This window comes from Syngnathus scovelli, chromosome 17 (genome assembly GCF_024217435.2).
Source record: "Syngnathus scovelli strain Florida chromosome 17, RoL_Ssco_1.2, whole genome shotgun sequence".
NCBI lineage: Eukaryota > Metazoa > Chordata > Actinopteri > Syngnathiformes > Syngnathidae > Syngnathus > Syngnathus scovelli.
In genome coordinates, this window is record NC_090863.1 from 12,799,312 (window position 1) to 12,815,583 (window position 16,272).

Here is a 16,272-nt window from a genome sequence, read left to right on the forward strand (position 1 = left end):
ATACTACATGCTCGGTGAAGTTTTAGGCGAATGTGAATGTGAATGTGAATGAATGGTTGTTGGTGACGTCGTCCATCCGGAAAAGAAAACAAGGTTAAAAAACAACAAAGTGACGTCACATCCGGATCTCCATGCTAGTTGTCAAAGTAAAAGTGACAGCCACGGACAAATACGTGTGAAGACAAGTCATTTGTATGCTTTCACGGTCGCTGTTGGCTTAAAATGCTTTCTTTGTCAACCGCTGTTCAGCCACAGGTAAGAAAACACTAGACGTTTATCGAGAGCTAACGATACCAGTGATTTTTACTTTCTAACCTTAGTGTTGATCCTGTAGCTAGCTAACCTTAACCGCAGCTTTTCATGTATGTACGACGTACATGCCTTTATTGTTTTTCCTCATTTATAACACCCTATTCTTTTCCTAAAATGCGCAAGTTTACGTGACGTGCGGTTTAGTGAGAGGAGACAGATGGGCTACTGAAGGCTAAATTGCGCAAGCACGTTTGACTCTCCAAAGTCGTTTGAGCACGGATCGATATTTTTAAGGTGATCGCGTCCATGTACTAGTGCGCCCTTTGTCCACTCTAGACAGTTCGACGCACGAATAGAACAATAAGAACGCTGCTAGTAGTCATGTTTTTGACACTACATGAACGTAAAGATATCACATATACATCACGTTGGAACCACTTTCCATCCTTTGACCAATGGACATCGATCAACAAGCTCAGGCTCACCTGTTTGGTCATGTGACGGCCATGAAATGTAATTCACATTCCACAAATGCAATGTTAACTTTAATGGTCAAATGTAAACTTTCTTCTTCTTTTGAAATGGCAGGTGACTGTTCCCCTGAGTCACCTCCTCAACGTTCTCAACTCTCTGAAAAGCTCAGTTGGATTCAGCAGCACCATCAACAAATCAAGAATACCAAATGAACAGGCCTGTCAGTCAGATCTACATTGCTCTGAGGTTATTAGTCCGATTGCCAATCATGCACCTTTGGCCGCTGCAATATTACATTTATGATAAAACTTCTGTGTGCAGCCCCTGTGGAACCTACGAGACCTTGGTCTGTCAGACCTGGGAACACAGCAGTTGAGTGAGTTGGCGATGAGGCTGTTACCACACTCAAATTTACAGGAAGCGCAAGCCCCTGTAGTGGGTAATCGTACAAAGTGGCGAACATCCCACCTTTCCACCCACTCTTTTTTTGTCAACAAGCATGGTGAGTTTTGGTAGCTTCTGGTTTTACTTGACCTACCACTGTTCTGTTCCCCCGAATAAGAACATTATGTCATTCTATTTTTTATCTCTTAGCCTCTTTTCCATAAGGTCACAGAAACACGGTGTTAAACTTCAAGTCTAATGTCTGTCTACTATATTTTCCACATGTCCTTGTTTCTAGGGTTTTCTCGTCTTCGAACGTCAACTCCAGTTTATTCCAGGCAGAGGCCCTCTCCTCTTCAGTTAGTCTGCGCAGAACTGCAACACAGTTCAGGTGACACAAATAATGGACCTTTTACTTCTATCGTCGTCAGTGGCACTGAACGACTCAAGATGTCGTACACGAATGGCGCAACGTGATCTGTTAACACACACCCGCAAAGCTTTAAGTGTTGTGTTTTTATTTTCAAAGTGTGGATCCAGCACAGAGGCTTTAAAACATTGAGGAGCAAAACCAAAAGACTGCAGTCTGCTGTTGAACGCCCTGTGGAATCGGAAGGGTTCCCTCCGTCTTTCATGAAGGTGAACTGCTACGTAGATCCTGGGCATGACGTTTCAACTCTGTAATTCTCTCATTGGTATCGCAATTGGTAATGATGCAAACTTTTTGGGGATGTTTGTTGCTTGTCACTCATTTACCTTGCATTTTACACTAAGCGCTTGAAAGTCAGCAGGCCTACATTTGTTATTCTTATTTACTTGTCAATATCTCATTCTGATAGGGCTTCCTGACACGAGACAAGGGGATCGATGTGGAAAGTCTTGAAAGTCTAACAAAGAGCGGGAACGTACCCGATGGACAGCAGGATGCTTTTAAAAGGGGCTTCGCTGAGGGGTTTCTGAAAGCCCAAACGCTGACGCAACGCACACAAGGTAAGTAACAACCATTTGTGCTGTGCTGTGCTGCGCTGCGCTGCAGAAACACTGGAAAAAGACGATGACTTTATGCATCCAAATTTTAGATTCCCTCAGAAGGAATCGGCTCATCTTGTTGGTGTTGCTTCTTGTCGGGCTCTACGGCATCTCAAAGATTCCCTTCATATCAGGTAAGACGACCCTATCGCTTTTAAACTCCTTTTTTTTACCTAAAGAAGAAAAAAGCATTCACGTTTCACTGCAACTGTAGTTATGATGCAACATATCAACTCTAAAAATATCCTTGAAGTGAACTGAAAGGAAATTGCCGAGCAGTGTGATTTCGAATTTACCATTTTTCACAGTGCGGTTCCGAACCACAACAGGCCTGGACTCCTCAGTGGATCCCGTCCAACTGAAAAATGTAACATTTGAGCACGTCAAAGGCGTGGAGGAAGCAAAAAATGAGCTGCAGGAAGTGGTAGAGTTTCTGAAGAACCCCCAGAAGTTCACAACCCTGGGGGGGAAATTGCCTAAAGGTCAGACAAAATGAAGAATCGTGTCTCCAGTCACTGAATGAGGTCCTTAGGTTAGAGATTGATGTCTTTTCCTGTTTTTCTTACTCCATTATTCCACAAAACCCTTTAGGTGTTCTCCTGGTTGGCCCACCAGGGACCGGAAAGACTTTACTGGCCAGAGCGGTTGCTGGAGAAGCAGATGTTCCGTTCTACTATGCCTCTGGCTCAGAGTTTGACGAAATGTTTGTTGGAGTTGGGGCTAGCCGCATCAGGAATCTTTTCAGTATATCTGTTCTCACCGTTTGTCAACGAAATTCCACTTTTAAGTGCTTGAAAAAACACAACTCGTACTGAATGCTCAACTCTTCTTGCTGGTTTTGTCCAGGGGAAGCTAAAGCTAACGCTCCGTGCGTTATCTTTATTGACGAACTGGACAGCGTGGGTGGAAAAAGGATTGAGTCTCCCATGCATCCTTATTCCAGACAGACCATCAATCAACTGCTTGCTGAGATGGACGGGTAAACACTTGAATTGTGTTTAATTTGACGCACGTTACATTTACGAACGAGCCTTAAAATCACCTTTTTATCCCCGCGGTGACCTCATTATAAGGACATTTTCATTCCATGTTGCGTTCTTCCGTTGAAGGTTCAAACCGAATGAAGGCGTCATCATTATCGGAGCCACCAACTTCCCAGAGGCTTTAGATAAGTACGTTTACATTCAGTACACACGCGCACACGCACACACACACAAAAAGGCACCCTTATGATGTAACCTGTTGACGGTCTTCTTTAGCGCCCTCATCCGCCCGGGGCGATTTGACATGCAGGTGACTGTCCCCAAACCAGATGTGAAAGGACGAACAGAGATTCTCAATTGGTACCTCAGAAAGATTAAAGTGGATCCAGGTGTGACATGAACATCAGCGCATCTTTGTATTATGAATTGAACATCATCCTATTGTGAATGTTTGTGTAGATAGATCAACCAATGTAATTGTCTTGCAGCCATTGAGGCGAAGATTATTGCGAGGGGGACTGTGGGATTCTCTGGCGCTGACTTGGAAAATCTGGTAAACCAGGCTGCACTGAAGGCTGCAGTAGATGGTAAAGACCTGGTCACCTTGAAGGAGCTGGAGTTTGCCAAGGACAAAATCCTCATGGGTGAGTCCCATTATTTAAGGCCGCCACATAGCTTCTTACAATGTAACGCAATTCTCACCTTTGATTATTTCTCTACATTTTTATCCTTCCAGGCCCTGAAAGGAGGAGTGCGGAAATTGACAAGAAGAACAAGATCATCACTGCATACCATGAATCTGGCCATGCTATTGTGGCTTATTACACCAAAGACGCCATGCCCATTAACAAAGCCACTATCATGCCAAGGGGCCCCAGTCTGGGACATGTCAGTAAACCAAACGCTCGCTTGTCTGCTTCAACGTATATATATATATACATGCACTCTGCCCAAAAAAATTGCCTCGCTGTCATTTTTGTAGGTGTCAATGCTGCCAGAGAATGATCGCTGGAATGAGACACGCTCTCAGTTGCTGGCTCAGATGGATGTCAGCATGGGAGGGCGAGTCGCTGAGGAGATCATATTTGGTCATGAGTACATCACAACAGGTTGGAATTAAAAGTGCTCAAACGCACACAGGTGATGAAGCTTGGATACAGAAAGTGATTGGCTTTCTTCTTTAGGAGCATCAAGTGACTTTGATAGCGCTACCAAGATTGCTAAGATGATGGTGACAAGATTTGGCATGTGTGAAAAGGTGAGCTGATATGACACCAACACCCAAACGTTAGGACTGTTTGTGATGGGTCTATGTGTCTTCATTTGGCCTTTTTTTGTATTACAGTTAGGTGTGATGACCTATAAGAGCATGACAGAGCAAAGTCCAGAGACTCAAGCAGCTGTGGAGCATGAAATCAGAGTTTTGCTGAGGGTCTGTACCACTGTTTTAAGACAGCTGTGTTGCAAATTGGAGAATTTCCCACGGCACCCCCGACAATATTTTGCGGCGCCCCGGTTGAAAAACACTGGATTAGAACATGTCCCTTGATTCTTTCTAAATTGACATTGTCTTTTTTTTTTTTTTGACTAGGAGTCTTACGAGCGAGCCAAAGCCCTCCTGAAATCTCACGCCAAAGAGCACAAGAACCTTGCTGATGCGCTGCTCCTGTACGAGACATTGGATGCCAAAGAGATCCAACTGGTCTTGGAGGGAAAGACCCTGGATACCAGATGAAAGCAGCCAGTGAAACACAACAAATGCGGGAGGGGGGGTCTGGTATGGGAGTTTCTAAGGTCTCAGGGGCTTGTGGGAAAGAGCTGTAAATCTATGCGTTAGAAAATGGTAGTGTTAAATTTACTTAACCCCGAGTGTTGTAAAGGTAAACATGCGCATTAACATAATGAATATCAGTCATCATGGTGGCAGAATAATCAATACATATTGTGTATTTATTTAGATGGTAAATGTCGCTCGCCCAGGCCACTCAGTACAGGAATGCAAAATTTGTCAATAACCTAAAAAAAAAAAGATGCTGGCTTGTAAATTATGGGTTGGGAATTATTTAAATTCAGATGCATGTGAATTAAGCATTTGGAGCTAATCCGTCTAATTCTTCACTTGTACTGTATGTCTGTTACCAATTTGGGTTTGTCCTCTATTGCTTTTACTTGAGTGCAAAACGCGAGTAAACGTGAGTTTGCTATCTTTCATGTGTAGTGTTCTATGCATTTGACTATAAATAAAATCTCACTTTTGACATGGCAAGAGTATTTTAGGAACGTCACGACATTTACACGTGACCAACGGTTATCCATGACGTCAGGCGTACACGTTGGGCGGAAGTTGTCCAAAGCTGCAGGGGAATTACTAAACAACAAGCTTACTGTACATTGTTTTCAGAAGCGAAGCGTAGCGAATCGCCTGACGAACTTGCGGTACATCGGAATATGGATGACGACGTACTGACAACTCTGAAACTGCTGATAATAGGCGAAAGTGGAGTGGGGAAGTCTAGGTATGTTTTGTCCCGAGCTAGCATGCTAGCTTAGCTTGTGAAGTGTGTTGACATCAGCTTCTTAGCACTGTGTTGCCCTGCGCTACTTTTCGTGAATCACGTCATGGTATTATATTTGTTCAAATTCGTTTCTTTTTTTCAGTAGTGTTGTTGGCTTGCAATAACATCATTGCCAACTTTTCACTGCGTGTCGATTTTAGCTGACGCTGCTCGCCACCAGTGCCGACTGTTCGGTCAAACGTTTAAAGGCTTGAGTCCATTTCGCTAACTGCATCTCTTTCCCCGACAGCCTTCTCCTGAGATTCACAGAAGACACATTTGACCCAGAGCAGTCAGCGACAATAGGTACATTTCATACCCCAAGTTTTCCATGAACATTTCTTAATTGTCTAAAACCCTCTTGTTCTCTTGCACGCCGACTAAGGTGTGGATTTCAAAGTGAAAACATTATCAATCGATGGAAACAAAGCAAAACTCGCCATATGGGTAAGACTGGTTATTATGTTGTCATGTTTTTTATTTGAATGCGGGCTCATGAAAAACATAGTGCAATACAATATATGTCCACTGGGTTGCGACGTTGCACAGAACAGTACATAAAATGCATATGGGAAAGAACCGTTCAACAACAAATAGTTTGAAGCGAACAAAAACAATCCACCATTTTTTTTGAATTTTATTTTTTTATTTTGACCGTGCAAACGGTTCTCGTGCATTTGGATATCAATTAAAATATGGCAACAACAAAAAACCTTCTACCCCTCCCTACATAGTACTCGTGGATTCCACTTTTCACCGATATTTCCCCCCCCAACATTACTTATATTGTCGTCTTGGTATAGGACACAGCTGGACAAGAAAGGTTTCGTACGCTAACACCCAGCTACTATCGCGGTGCCCAGGGAGTTATACTTGGTAAGTCATTTTTTTAAAGCACATTAGTAGTGTGCCATATTTGACATTTTTTGCATTTTATGATTGCAGAATGTTTTTAGCATCACAGGAATACTGTCATTTTATTCTATATGATTTCTTGCACAATGTTCTGTTTCTACTCATTATTTCCTTTGGGTTGACAGTATATGATGTTACAAAGCGTGACACCTTCACAAAGCTGGAAAACTGGTTGAATGAATTGGAAACCTACACCACTCGCAATGATATAGTCAAAATGCTTGTTGGCAACAAGATTGATCAGGTGAGTCTGGAAAAGATTTGCCTCCGCAGTTATTAAAAGAGCATTTTTATAAATGTGAAAAAGCATGTTCATTTAGGACATTTCACTGCAACGGCCACTGTGCTTCTGTTTATGTGAAATGGTGGAAACAGTGTGAATTTCATGATTTTGGTTTTTAGGATGACCACGAAGTGGACAGAAATGAAGGCCTGAAGTTTGCGAGAAAACACTCGATGCTTTTTATCGGTAAGTGTCCATGTTGGAGTTAGCTTAAAGCTTAGCAAGTGATGCTTTTGATTTGTCTTTCTGGCCTGATTTAGCTGTTTTTGGTCTTTTGGTTGGATGCAGCTGCTCCAGATCATTTGCATTATGATTAGCATCTAGATAGGCTTTAAATGTTGTTGCTTTAAATGTAGTATGTCTGCACGCTTTCCCTAATTTCGAATTCCCATATCCAAGCTTACCCCATTTGCAAAATTAGGTTAACGTGCTTTGGAGTTTCCATTTTAGCGCAGCAACATTAATGAGTGGCTTTGGGTCGAGTCGAGCCAGGCAACAATGTGTTGGATTCGATTCGATCCGATCCACCGTGAGCCCGCCGCTTGTCTTTTGCTTCTTAAATGGAGTCATCATGTAGAATACCTTGAATGTCATGATCATTAAAACCTGCACATTAAAGGAATAGTTTCCCTGATTTTTTGTAAATGAAAGCCTTGTGGAGATTGTCTTGTTTGATGGAAATCTTTTTCCCCCCAGAGGCAAGTGCAAAGACCAAAGACGGCGTACAGTGTGCCTTTGAGGAGCTTGTGGAGAAGATCCTCCAAACTCCAGGGCTTTGGGAGAGCGAAAGCCAGGGCCAGACACTGCAACTGGGGAATCAAGAGCAAGGCGGTGGCAGGGCATGCGGAGGATACTGCTCCATACCTTGAAAGAAAGAAAGAAACAAACAAAAAGAAAAGCTCGATAGAAATGACCTTAGTCGGGAACCAGGAAGGAGATGAAAAACGTGAGTTGGTAAGATAGAGAGACCGGCCGGGCAGGACTCTTTGCACATGACACTTCTTTCTGTTTCAATGAATGGATCTAGTCTTTTGGCCTCGTAAGATAGAGTTTGACTTTTGTGTGTGCTTGGGTTCAACACGCATGATGTCACTTTACAAGAGAGAATGTGAGAGTGAAGCTGAGAATATGAACCAATCCTCTATGTATCAAGCAGCATTTGATATGGGGGGTGGATAACCTTCATTTAACCTCTGGCCATGAAAAACTTTCATGTTTTCCCAAAACACTGTGGATACAGTACATCCACATTTTTCTGTTTATCAACTCATTTAATGTCATTATATGGACTTAGTCATGAAATAGTTGCAATCAGAATGTATTGATCCACTCCTTCTATGTAGAGTGCAGAATCCTCCAAACGAGTTGATCATTATAGTCTCATTGTGGAACTATCCCCCCCCCCCCCCCCCCATTTGTGCTGTATAGACCTCGTAATACAAGAAAGTTATTTAACATCATGTTTTCTTAGTCATCATTCAGTCCGCTTCACCATTTATCGTTTTGTTTTGTTTTGTTTGTGTGTAATGTGGTCCATATTTAGTCTTTAAGGCGGTGGTTTCAGACATGATGGAAGATCATTCCCAAGCGTTTTCTCTTCTGCAGTATACCGATTTGTTGTACAGTCATTATTTGTCAACAACTTCTTTCCACGCCACCTTCCCTGTCCGTTGATCTTAATCACTTTCTGCAAATGTTTTACATTCTGTATCAATTGAACTTTGCAATGCAGAATGTCGCAATGAATCTTGCCTTAACAACGAATGACGTTCTCTGTTTCCAGTGTTGTCAGAATTGTCCTGTTTCAAACAGAAATAAAAGGACACTTGGGGTGCAGTCATTCGAAACTATGATTTAATTGTCATGCAGTTTCCATTTGCTCTCAAGGCCAACATAATGATGAGGTGCCTTTTCATTGGCAACTCAGTTGATGAAGTGATGAGAACATGCGAGTCTGCAAACATTCTCAGTACAAAATGTAAAAATCTCAAAGTAGGTCGTGAGTGGAAAGATCCTGCTAATGATCTTGAGTCAAATAACTGCAGCCGTTTATGTGTGATTACAAGCTTATGTTTGGTGTCGGGATGTGCTCATACGGAACAGGATGCTCCACTCAAGGCACACGCAGTGTACCAGGCATTTTTTTTGTTGTTTTTTTCCTCCTCATCACCCTTTGCGGCTTGTGGTGTCTATCTCATCATCATCATCATCGTCATCTATCTCGGGAGTTGGTCCTGTTTGTAAATGACAAGTGACGGGCTCGTTCTTGTGAGACAAACTAAGAATGCATCTTTTTGTCAAGTGTGAGGAAAACACTTCTTTTCTTTCCAGCAGTGGTGGAGGAACTCTCTGCAAACAGGTTGCCGAAGTCGTGCTTGAAACAATCACTCAGGTTGCCCAAGTTGCGCTTAATACAGTCACTCAGGTTGCCCAAGTTGCGCTTAAACCGGTCACTCAGAAAGCCGAGCGTTCTTTCCATATTGTTGCCAGACAGTTCAAAACAATTTCAACGTGTTTATAACAAAAGCAAGAGCTTAATACGACACAGACAACTACAGTACATCACGGAAAGGAAACATTTGGCATAGGTTTCAGCGTTGCCTGTTACGTTGACCTTCATGCTCGATGTTGGACCTAGTCCAGTCTCTTTTGTCCCATCAAGTCGTAGACAGGAAAATGTTGGGGTGGAGGGATTGAGACGACTGCTGCAGACCAAACAATTAGCAATCAACCAGGCTTGCTCTTCTGTCAGATGCTTCCGAAGCACAACAAAGTTGATTTTGAGCAAGGGACCTGAAACTCCTCATGGGTGTAGTATAACATTTGCACAGCTCACAAGAGGTCATGCCTCTTTTTTTTATGCATGACCATATGTGCAGATTGCATGTGTGTTTTTCTGTATAATGTTAGCATTTGCGTTTGTCCCGGGGCAGGCTTTGATTCTGTGATTGATTGGCTGGCAACCAGTTCAGGGTTGCCCGAGTCAGCTAAAATAGGCTCCAGTGTGCCTGCCTGCCTGCCTGCCTGTGATAATGGATGGATGGATAGATAGATAAATAAAATAAAGATGAATGATTACTATGATTCCGAGGGATTGTCCCAAGCTTTTGTCAAAATGAGGTGAAAATAGAGCCCATGTTGAAGAAACTTAACATTGACATTTTTATTGGAAAGCTGCGGTCAAACTAAGGGCATTGGATGACAATCCAGTCTCAAAGAAGTTAACTTATAACAAAACACCATAGAAATACATCAGCAAGACTGTAAAAAAGAAAACATTGTGGGTGGGAGAATACAGTCTATAGATCTTTTTTTTTACATTTCTCAAACCTTTCAAAAGTCTCAAAGGCTGCCTTGAGGCAGACATGATTGTCGCATGTTGAATTCCTACACACTGTTGGCCAGACCCGCTTTGATAGTCTGCACTTCGGAGATGTGGGATGACTTTTGGATGATGCGACTGGTGAGGGTGGACTGCTCAGAAGTGCAGCTCTGCCTCAGGACTGAGGTGGGCCTTGTGACAGGCTTCCTGCCAGGGATGTTGCTCCTCGCGATGGACAGGGGCTCCCTGCGGCAGCTCAGCCCGGGGCTTGTGCCAAGCGACGTTGTGTTCTTCTGACAGCTCTGCCCGTGGGCCAGACTGGTCAAGGCCACGGCCGCGTTGATCTCTCGCCAGTCTTGCTTGTTTGGACTCTCCTGAGGCTGACCACTAAAGAAAAAGGTTGCTTTGATTGACTGACGCTAGTAGACAAAAAACAATGAATAATTACCTGTCACATTTTGATGATGGATAGTCCAAAGTCTCTGCAAGGAAGAAGAAGAAATTTGATCAATGACATAAACCAGCTTCCTTGGTGGTTGTAATTGGAAACAGACAAATTCTTGGACATTCACTTTTTTGGATTCATTACATAAGGCTCTTTTTGAAACACATTGCATTTGATACTTTTTGTGACCAAAATCATTTTGTCACGACTCGTCCCCGATCGTGTCATCGTTTTGTTTGTGTGTCTGTGTGCTCGCCCCTCCCTTCCTGTGTGCTCGCCCCTCCCCTCCCTTCCCCACCTGTGTGCCCATGATGACTTTGATTATTCCCACCTGCCGCTTGTTACCTGTCGTGTATATAAGTCCCGCCTGCCTGCCCCTCACTCCCTGTCGGATGGTCGATGTCGTCACGTTTGCTGTCCTCGCGGTTCCTGGCTGTTTGGAGTCTGTTCCTGTTTGCCATCCCTGTCGGTCGGTCAGTCTGTCATGTTATTAATTTGCCACTCCCGTCTGTTTCCCTCAATGCCTCGTTCCACTTCCCTTTTCCCTCACTGGTCCAAGCTGCACTTGGTCGTCCTGCTTCATGCTCCACCCCTGAACGTGACACATTTTTCTGATTGTGTTTATATTTGTCCTTGTCTTTTTCAAAAGAAAAGTCCTCACTGTGCTACCCTCTGTATGTTTAAATCGAGTAAAACTAAGCTGATCAGCTAAAGATTGAATTGCCCACAGCTCAAAATATTCCATCCAGGATGTCTTTAGTTGGCCAGGAGCCAAGAGTAACAATGGACTAAATCATGTCCGCTTTGTTTTTCTTGTTTCCTTCCTACTGAAGGTCCTCAAGCATTTTTCTCTTCAGCCGCAACATCCTTTTCCAAGAGACTATTTCTAAACCTCTTATTTTAAACAGCAAGAAAACATTGTTTTGCCTCTTGCCAGTTTTAAATTTACTGCATGGTGAACTTGTAGCGAGGGTAATGAGAGGGCTTGCTGCTTTTTTATAGATAGTAGTAAATTGTCCAGTAGTGTTGCAGAACGACATTTGATTTTGGCCTGGTCAGTAACTGAAATGAAAAGAGTAGCCATGATTTATTCTTTGTTGTTTTTGGAAATCAAACAGACAAAATGCCTGTATCTATAGTTCCACATCGTTCTGTAAACAGGAACTCCTTTAGTTACCTTCACCCACATAATTAATATGCGCTATGTGGTTTAAATTGAAACCTCATCTCACAATTGATCGTATCCAAAGGACAAAGTAGGTCCTCTAATGAAACGTTTCCCCACCTACGTATATTGAGCGAAAGCAACTGTTACGTTAGAAAAATCTCACACCAAACAAAAATTTCTCAAAAAGTAAATATACTGAAATGAGGCTTACCCATAACACTATAAGAACAGCAACAGGTGGATTAAAAAAAAAAACAGGAGTTCATGAATAGGCCAGCTAACACTTTCTGAAATCTATCTATCTCATCCCAATAAAGCCCAAATAGAGGTTAATTTCTACAGACTCTTTTCACCCAGGCAGGTCACAGTCTGTTGGAACTACTCCCCTCTGGGTGGCAGAACCAGCAGACACTTCTGATTCTGATTCATACTACATTATAAACACGGTAGCATGTAGGAAAATGAAAATACTATTGCATTGCAAAGTCTGGAAAGACTCTGGAATTCAATAACTACTGTAACAAAAACATATCGATGTGGATATTCATTTATGAACAAAAAACTCCACACTCCTACATCTGCATACATTTGAAAGATTGTGCTGCCAGCTATGAGTCCATACTGTTTTTTTTTGTTGTTTTTAATTTATTGCTCTGTGTCATATAAAACACAATCCTAGTGACATGATGGCCCCCAGGGAGGTCTAGACCATGTCTCGTACAGGAATATAAACACACTTGGTTGTTTTATGGAAATGTGAGGTAACATGATGTTTCCAGCCTGTGAAATCTTGACAGATATGTTTGAGGTGACCTTGTGACATCACTTTTTAAAGACGATCACTCGTTGACATGTTTTTTAGTCTTCCTGTGCTATGCTAGCGCAGTGTTTGAACGGGCTCCGGCCTGTCATAAATCTGGCGGGCTGACTTTCCACTTCAGTTGCGTAGAGGAGTCGCAAAAAAAGTCATCGTATGAGCAGCAGGGATACATTAAAAGTGTTCACAAACATTTCAGTGAGTAATGAGTTCAAGAAAGCGCAGAATAGGCCAAAGGAAACATGATTTGAGGTGCATTAACTGACATGTTTAGGGGAAGACTTTTACGTATTACCCTTGAGTCAGTGCCGAGTTGATATGGCGCTACGTGGCCACGCGCTAATGAGCTTTTTTTAACGAGCTAACATTTTTAATTGTATTTAATTTTTTACAAAATGTGTGTTGTTTACATGTTCCTTGCGGTGTAAAGAATTGCGGTTGGCTTTTATTGTTTTGCTAGGCTAAGTGAACCAGCGGCTAACTTTAGCCTCTTATTTACACAACAATAAGTCATAAATGAATTCACTGGCATCTTTCTCAGATGTCGAAATCAGAATTACAGCTGGTAAAAAAAATTCAAATAATATTTTCTCTGAGTTTTATTTTTTTTTTGCGTTTCGTAGAAGAGTGATGCAAAAATGATTAATCAATACTTGATCCTCTTTTTATCCTGGCAGGGGCTGATCACCCTTTTCTTTTTTACATTTGCCGTGAGTACAGTGACGCACGCTTTAACCGTCCAAGCAAAACGAGTAGTGAATATCAGTGAAGGATTTTTTTTCAATGTGATGATCCTCGGAGGTGGTCTCTCAAATAGAACGACAGTGTCGTGAAATAAAAAAAGAATGGATGATACGAGTTTGCTTTCTGCTAATGGCTCTGCATATCTTTTATGATGCTGTTTATAATTCACATTATGGGTTCAAATGTCAGTCTGAGGTTGAACTGGAGGTTGCTGAAGTTTAAGTGTTTTCACAGACCATAACTTCACCAACACTCGTCCGACTGGAAAGATTTATTTGTTTTCAGGGAAGCTGAGTGCGTAATAAAATCGGAACTTAATGCATTGCTGTAAGAAATGAATAGTGGTTTCACAATTCTAGAAATGTAACTTTTCAATGAGCGTGAAAAGGAATCCAGGATGGAGAGAAACAGGCAGCCAACGTTTACATGACTCAGGCAGAAAGCGCAACTGGGATGGAGCCAAATGGATATTAATGCTCTTGAGCTGCGTTCTTTCAATGTCGACTTGTCACTCGTTTGTGTGCCCTGCTGACAAACTGCTCTATTTCTTGATGTTTTTCATTTCTCACTCTGGGAAAAATCAAATCTCAGACATTGTGTAATTGTCGAGGCCCAACTGGACATTTCCACCATGGCAAGAAGCTCAAGCGGAACAAATGGCACATTGTTGCGTATGGAAATTATATTTGCACTGGACGAAGCCAGCTCCAATTCCATCCAAAGTTTATATGACGGATTTGTGTGTTTGCAGGACATTTTTAGTAATGTTCATGAAAAAAAAAAATCTGGCTCTGAGCGTTTGGTTTATCATAAAAGGCAGCAGGGTGTCTCAATTGTTGATCGTTTAATGTTGTATTAATTCTACTGACCACTTTTTTTCCCCGTCACTTCTGAACCTTTTTTAAACTTTTCTACTGAAAAATAAATATTTAACTAGGCAGGCAGCAGAAAGTATTCAGGTCACAAAATGAGCTAACTGAAATTATTTTATTTATTTTCTTCAATTAGTTGTCTACATTTTGAATTTGTATCATTTTTTTTTTTTTTTGAGGAACTCCCTTGGCCCCCACCCCCCTAAGAAAAAAACCCCTAGCTCCACCAGTGGTGTGTGACGCTTTGGAGTCTCTTACCCATTTGGTAGATGAAGTTAGTGTCTGCGTCATAGGAGGACGCTGGGGACACAGCGTCTCTGTCGCACTCGTTTGAACTGAAGGACTCGGAGTGGTTCCGCCTTTTTAGGGCGACGCCATCCGCCTTGCCCGCCATCATGTGCCGCAGGGTGTCGTTCAGGTAACGATTCAGCAAGCTGCTCTTGTACTTTGACGGCGGCGAGGTGCCGTCGTCGCTGTTGGCCGGGTCGGCCATGGTGAGCACGCCACCCTGGTTCTTTATCCCGCACATGTGGGATGAGGATCTTCCCAAGTCTGATGAACAGATGGGCGTTTGTAATGGACAGTCATCATCTGCAGCAAAGCACATGGACAAAACCATTTTTGCCTGTGGGCAGTTGTTTGGCATGAAATCATTTTCAAAAATGTCGCTCACCATCTGAGTTGGTGTCATCGCTGCATACACTCAGTCTCTCAGCATTTCCCTGGATGTATTTATTATACAGTTTGATTCTTAGGGCCCAGCTCAAGTCTGGCTGCCTAACCGTGTTCTTCAGCCTCCGCCGAGCGTTGGCAAACCAGTTTGACACCTGACCAGAGTTGGATGGTGAAAAGAAAGGAAGACGAGCCAACGTTTTGCCTGACATTTCTCCACTGACCGGCCTCACCTGTACGAGAGTCATATGGGAGCCCAGAGCGAGCAGAACCTTCTCGGTCTTGGTGGGGTACGGGTTGTCCCGGTGTTTGTACAGCCAGTGTTTGAGAGGCCGGGCCATGTCCTGCAGCACCTGTCTCTTGTGGCGAACTTTGACCCCGCCCAAGCGAGATCTGGAGAATTTCAGAAACTCAGACTCTAGCAGTGCGCAACATCATCAAATGTACCCAAATGTTGGCTGTAAATTTGGTAAAAGCCGATCAACATATCGCTGCTATGCCTACCCGTATCTTCTGTACTTGGAGGAGTCTTCTTCAGCAGTCTCCTGGTATCGCAGCAGTTCTGCATTCTGACGGCTAGCCAAGCTGCTGTGAGCGACACAATTCAGTCTACTCCTCTGTTCATCCTCCAAATGAAGAAGAGTATCAGATGGCATCCCAACAGCTGAGTTCATCCTCAAGCAAGCAGATTTCCCCTAAGCCAACAGGTGCATCTGTCGATTCACAGAAATAAATAGCTGCGGTAGGCTCCCATCCTGGCAACAAAATGATGAGAATAGTCCTCGGGCTCTACTCTGGAGCACGTCAGTTACAGAGTGAAAAATGTTTGAAAAGTCAGCGGTTTTGTTGAGCAGCACTTTGGAGAGTTCGGATAACCTGTTTCACTCCTGCCCATTGGTCCTCCCAGCGTCCAATCAGGCCCGTGAGGGGAACCCTCGCTGAGCAGCGGCAGGAGCGGCCCAAGATATGCAAAGTATTGCTTCTTCCATTCTGTCTGCCGTTGAGCATGATCTCATATTTTCGACATGAGGCGTAGCAGCCTCTCTCGCAGCTTGCGGTTTGACCAACAATGGTGTCAGCAAATAACATTGCATGTTTTACCAGGGGATTCGGGAGCTGGAATTACAAGTTTCCTAATAACCAGCAAAACCACCAAGCCGTGCTGCGTGCCAGCAAGCCAATCCTGCTTGCTTTTCAGAGCAAATTGGCCCATAGTAATGTCAACCAACACCAGCGCTGGAAAAATAGCACTGGCTTTGCTCATCCCTTCCTCGGCAAGTGCTGCTTATTTTGTGCGCAACCGTGTGCACTGGGGTTTAGGGCTTGCAAATCTTTTGCAATGTCTGCAGTCTGCACC

At 43.1% G+C, this 16,272-nt stretch overlaps 3 protein-coding genes across 6 annotated transcripts; 2 read left to right on the forward strand and 1 right to left on the reverse strand.

Moving 5' to 3' along the window:
* The first annotated feature begins 94 nt into the window (after window positions 1-94).
* On the forward strand, window positions 95-5,380 carry yme1l1b (YME1-like 1b). Of its 2 annotated transcripts, none has more exons than XM_049747088.1 (18): window positions 95-255; window positions 841-972; window positions 1,048-1,228; window positions 1,409-1,501; window positions 1,640-1,749; window positions 1,950-2,100; window positions 2,190-2,273; window positions 2,448-2,621; window positions 2,731-2,883; window positions 2,986-3,118; window positions 3,249-3,311; window positions 3,399-3,511; window positions 3,611-3,766; window positions 3,859-4,010; window positions 4,105-4,231; window positions 4,307-4,380; window positions 4,468-4,554; window positions 4,714-5,380. In XM_049747088.1, the coding sequence occupies exons 1-18, from the start codon at window positions 223-225 to the stop codon at window positions 4,855-4,857; spliced, it is 2,160 nt and encodes a 719-aa protein (XP_049603045.1). In that variant the 5' UTR covers window positions 95-222; the 3' UTR covers window positions 4,858-5,380. The 2 variants fall into 2 exon arrangements, with proteins under 2 accessions (XP_049603045.1, XP_049603046.1); XM_049747089.2 differs by lacking the exon at window positions 95-255 and adding an exon at window positions 603-765.
* A 45-nt stretch (window positions 5,381-5,425) lies between these two features.
* On the forward strand, window positions 5,426-8,715 carry LOC125984849 (ras-related protein Rab-18). The gene is made up of 7 exons (XM_049747136.2): window positions 5,426-5,638; window positions 5,928-5,983; window positions 6,063-6,124; window positions 6,481-6,553; window positions 6,718-6,836; window positions 6,995-7,061; window positions 7,572-8,715. The coding sequence occupies exons 1-7, from the start codon at window positions 5,571-5,573 to the stop codon at window positions 7,742-7,744; spliced, it is 618 nt and encodes a 205-aa protein (XP_049603093.1). The 5' UTR covers window positions 5,426-5,570; the 3' UTR covers window positions 7,745-8,715.
* Window positions 8,716-10,013: 1,298 nt separating this feature from the next.
* On the reverse strand, window positions 10,014-15,596 carry LOC125984835 (homeobox protein Mohawk-like). Of its 3 annotated transcripts, none has more exons than XR_007487100.1 (7): window positions 15,420-15,596; window positions 15,149-15,308; window positions 14,917-15,070; window positions 14,502-14,834; window positions 10,988-11,704; window positions 10,646-10,679; window positions 10,480-10,584 (listed from the first exon to the last, which is right to left on the reverse strand). XR_007487100.1 is itself a non-coding variant. In XM_049747113.1 (6 exons), exons 1-6 carry the CDS (start codon window positions 15,587-15,589, stop codon window positions 10,263-10,265), a joined length of 1,173 nt encoding a protein of 390 aa, XP_049603070.1. In that variant the 5' UTR covers window positions 15,590-15,596; the 3' UTR covers window positions 10,014-10,262. The 3 variants fall into 3 exon arrangements, 1 of the variants encoding a protein (XP_049603070.1); XR_007487101.2 differs by having other exon boundaries at window positions 10,486-10,584; window positions 10,974-11,704; XM_049747113.1 differs by lacking the exon at window positions 10,988-11,704 and having other exon boundaries at window positions 10,014-10,584.
* Between the last annotated feature and the right edge of the window lie 676 nt (window positions 15,597-16,272).